General features: G+C 40.5%; 1 protein-coding gene across 1 annotated transcript; it reads left to right on the top strand.

Moving 5' to 3' along the window:
• Nucleotides 1-2,716: 2,716 nt before the first annotated feature.
• LOC149317688 (mas-related G protein-coupled receptor member H-like) lies at nucleotides 2,717-3,640 on the top strand. Its single transcript, XM_089518409.1, has one exon. The coding sequence runs from the start codon at nucleotides 2,717-2,719 to the stop codon at nucleotides 3,638-3,640; it is 924 nt and encodes a 307-aa protein (XP_089374535.1).
• The last annotated feature ends 468 nt before the right edge of the window (nucleotides 3,641-4,108 follow it).

Raw genomic sequence — 4,108 nt, 5'->3', positions numbered from 1 at the left:
TAGGAGATTATTGCACCTAATATAACACGACTTACAACAGTCGTGTTTAAATTTAAAAGCGGGTGTTATTGCACAGGCCGATGGACAGGCGAGTGCATCCTGGCTGCATCCTGGCCCCCAACTGTGCTTAGCCAGCTCATCTTCAAAAATGTGAGTCTGCTGTTTTTGAAAAGCTATGGGATAAGTGCAGCTGGGGTTCAGGATGCATCCAGTTTGTCCGTTCACCAGCACATGCAATAACACCCACTTTTAAATTTAAATGTGCCTGCTGTATATTTTGCTTATTCTGCTCACACTCTCTGGTTCTTTACTTTCCTGGCTCCCCTAAAAACTTTTTTTGGCAAATTAATAGAATTATATAATCATAGAATCATAGAGTTGAAAAAGACCACAAGGGCCATCCAGTCCAACCCCCTGCCATGCAGGAATGCACAATCAAAGCATCCCTAATGGATGGCCATCCAACCTCTCTTTAAATACCTCCAAAGAAGGAGACTCCACTTCAAGGGAGTGTGTTCCACGGCTGAACATTTCTACTGTTCTTCTTAATGTTTAGGTAGAATCTCTATAGATTGGATCTTGTAGTTTGCATCCATTGTTCTGGGACCTATTCTCTGGAGCAGCAGAAAACAAGCTTGCTACACTGACATATGACATCTTTTCAAATAGTTAAACAGGGCTATTATATCACCTCCTAACCATTTCTTCTCCAGGGTGAACATACCCAGCTCCCTAAGTCATTCTTCATAAGGCATGGTTTCCAGACCTTTCACAATTTTATTTGCCCTCCTTTGGATATGCTCCAGTTTCTCAACATCATTTTTAATTGTGGTGCCCAGAACTGGACACAATATTCCAGGAGAGGCCTGACCAAAGCAGAATAGAGTGGCACTATTGCTTCTCTTGATCTAGACACTATATTTTTATTGATGCAGCCTAAAATTGCATTGGCCTTTTTAGCTGCTGTATCACACTGTTGACTCAAGTTCAATTTCTGGTCTGCTAGGACGCCTAGATCCCTTTCACATGTAGTCTCGTTCAGCCAGGTGTCCCCCATTCTATATCTCTGCATTTCATTTTTTTTTTGTCCTAACTGCAGTCAGTACCTTACATTTCTCCGTATTGAAATTAGAGCATTCTGTTTTCATTTCTCCAAAGTACAGTCGGCCCTTCTTATACACGGATTTTTTATACATGGATTCAAGCATCCACGGTTTGAAAATGTTCAAAAAAAGTATAAATTTCAAATATCAAACTTTGATTTTCCATTTTAATAAGGGACACAATTTTGCTATGTCATTATATTTAATGGGACTTGAGCATACATGGATTTTGTTATACACGGGGGATCTTGGAACCAAACCCCAGTGTATAACAAGGGTCCACTGTACTACAGGAAAGCATTTTTTAATTAAAAAAGAAAATTATTTCCATCTATGGTATCAAGACATTCTTTCTTCCTGTCAAAAATAAAGCTTAATTTCTTTTCTTGTTCAGACATGATTTCTTGATGATGAAGAATAAGAAAATCTGCAGGTATTCTTTACATGGAATATATATAGGCACTAGAGCCTTAGTTTTTTGTGGGTTTTTCAGGCTATGTGGCCATGTTCTAGTAGAGTTTCTTTCAGAAAGAAACTCTGCTAGAACATGACCACATAGCCTGAAAAACCCACAAAAAATTATGGATGCCGGCCATGAAAGCCTTCGACTTTGCACTTGAGCCTCTTTTTTTTTTTTTTTTTTTTTTTTTACAGACAGCCTTAGAAAAAGACAACCTTACTATCTTTCCTGATGTGTTGCTGGGGGATGTGTGGCTGCACAGTACTCTGGACAAAGCCTAGGTCTGTGGCACTGGTTGTCCTGAAGTTTGCTGTCTTGCTTGACATGAGAAGCAAGGTTCCATCTCTAGTTCATTCTTGGGACATAAATGAAAGACCCACATGTGTCAACAGCCAACAGAGTTCCTTGCTCATCCTCCCAATGTTGTTTCCTCTATTTGTTGCTTTGGCTGTACACTGCTTGCCAGTAGACAGGGCTGGGAAGAAATTCTGATGATGAGATAGGTGGGCTTTTGGTCTTCCTTGTAGCAATATGTGAAACTCTAGCTGTATAAGTTAATATACCCCATTGGTGTTGTCACAACCTCTGGGAGAGGGCACAGGAAGCACTGGGTTGATTACATTCTGGAAGCTATGGATCTTGGTTGGAAATCTGCTCCCAAAAAGAGATAGTAGATTTGGTACTGGGCTACAGTGATCAACCTACCTCAACAGTGGTCAGGCCTGCCACCCATCCAAGTGGTAGGAGGGACGTTCCTGCTTGGTTCATACCATGGTGGTTCTGATACTGACATCCTAAGACTGAATGGGAGGATGTAGATTTCAACTACATTGGGACCTTGGGATCTGCTGTGATTTTGTTCCATGACTGCCGATGGATGTTCAGGTCCCCTTATATACAATAGATAATAAAATGGTGACCCTTATATAAAATGCCAAAATCAAGGTTTGCTTTTTGGCATTTATATATGTTTTGAATATTTTCAAGCCATGGATGCTTGAATCATGGATAAAAAAATCTGTGGATACAGAGGACCAACTGTACAATCACTAAAATGAAATAAACCAGGATTATCACCCCCGCCCCCCAATCCCTTTTCTGTTCGCAGGAGAAGCTGCTGGGTAAAAAAGAAGCTAAGAAAAAAAGAGATTGCATGATGACTCACCTGAATACATCATCACTTCCTTTTACTTACAGTGTAGCAGGGTCTGAAGGGCAAGGCAACACTTCAGGCCTGCCAAATGATGGTATCATTGCAAGTCCAAATTTAGTAACATATTATCTTATTTTTATAACTTTTTCAGTAGTATGTGTATTTGGGCTGGTGGGCAATGGAACTGTCCTCTGGTATCTCTGTTTCATTGTCAAGAAGAATCCCATCACCACCTATGTCCTGAACCTAGCTGCAGCTGATTTTGCTGTGCTCATTTGTTTGATAGCTTTTTATGCCACCTATTCAAAGGTAAAACACATGGTCTCCGAAATGTTGCTTGCCTGTTTCTTCTTCACATATTCCTGTAGCCAATATTTACTAACAGCCATCAGTACTGAGAGATGTCTTTCTGTCATTTTCCCAATCTGGTATCGATGCCACCGACCCAAATACCTTTCTGCTATTATTTGTGCCCTGCTGTGGGTCTTGTCCTGTCTGCCTTTTGGACTACTGCTCTCATTCATAAATGATGTATTCATCCAGAGCATCTTTTTCATTAATGTTATGCTTTGTACTCCCCTTGTATTAACCTCCACTGTGGTTCTTTTTATCAGAGTGTGCTGTAGTTTACATCGACAACAGCATGGAAGGTTCTGCACTGCTCTCTTCATTGCGCTTCTTATCTTCCTAATTTTTGGCACTCCACTTAGTATTGTGCTTCTTTATGTCTCTTTTGCAAATGCTGGTACTATGTACACGAGGATATCTGTCATGGGTGCCTGCATCAACAGCAGTGTCAATCCACTGATTTACTTCCTAATTGGGAAGAAAAAGATGCATCGGTCCAGAAAATCTTTCAAACTGGTGTTCCAAAGAGTTTTCAGCGACAATGTTGATCACAGAGGGGATGTGCAACCCATTTAAACTGACTTTTGGAAATCAAAGTGGAGGTGCATGGAGCCACACATTTCTGCCCTGGAGAAGTTTCAGCAGAAGTTGATATTTTGGATGGAGGCCCTCTGAATTAAGTCTTTTGTTGCTGTTGTTTAAGCATAGCCTACCAACACAAAAAGAAGGGAACAGGATAAATCTGCCCATTTCCAGCTTTGTCACTCTCCACATGACACTCATCTTGTTATCAGGAACAAAAAGAACCAGGGTGCCCAACCATATGAAGAAGTTCCAAGCAGATTCCCCAATCTCTACATGAAGAGGATTATGGAGCTGGAAATGGGAACTCCTTTCTCACATGTTGATAGAACACAAATATATAATGACTTCATAGATCTGGAAACCATGACACTTGAGACATGGCTTAGGGAGATGATTATGTTTAATGTGGAAAAGAGAAGGTTACGGGATGACATGATAACATATTCAAATATTTGAAAA

Source organism: Sceloporus occidentalis, unplaced genomic scaffold, assembly GCF_023333645.1.
Source record: "Sceloporus occidentalis isolate IW3139 unplaced genomic scaffold, rSceOcc1.0.p SCAF_3, whole genome shotgun sequence".
Classification (NCBI taxonomy): domain Eukaryota; kingdom Metazoa; phylum Chordata; class Lepidosauria; order Squamata; family Phrynosomatidae; genus Sceloporus; species Sceloporus occidentalis.
This window is presented reverse-complemented; position numbering and strand designations above follow the sequence as displayed.

Excerpts from the sequence above, each read along its gene's own strand:
- LOC149317688 (XM_089518409.1), top strand. The coding sequence starts at position 2,717 with ATGATGACTCACCTGAATACATCATCACTTCCTTTTACTTACAGTGTA.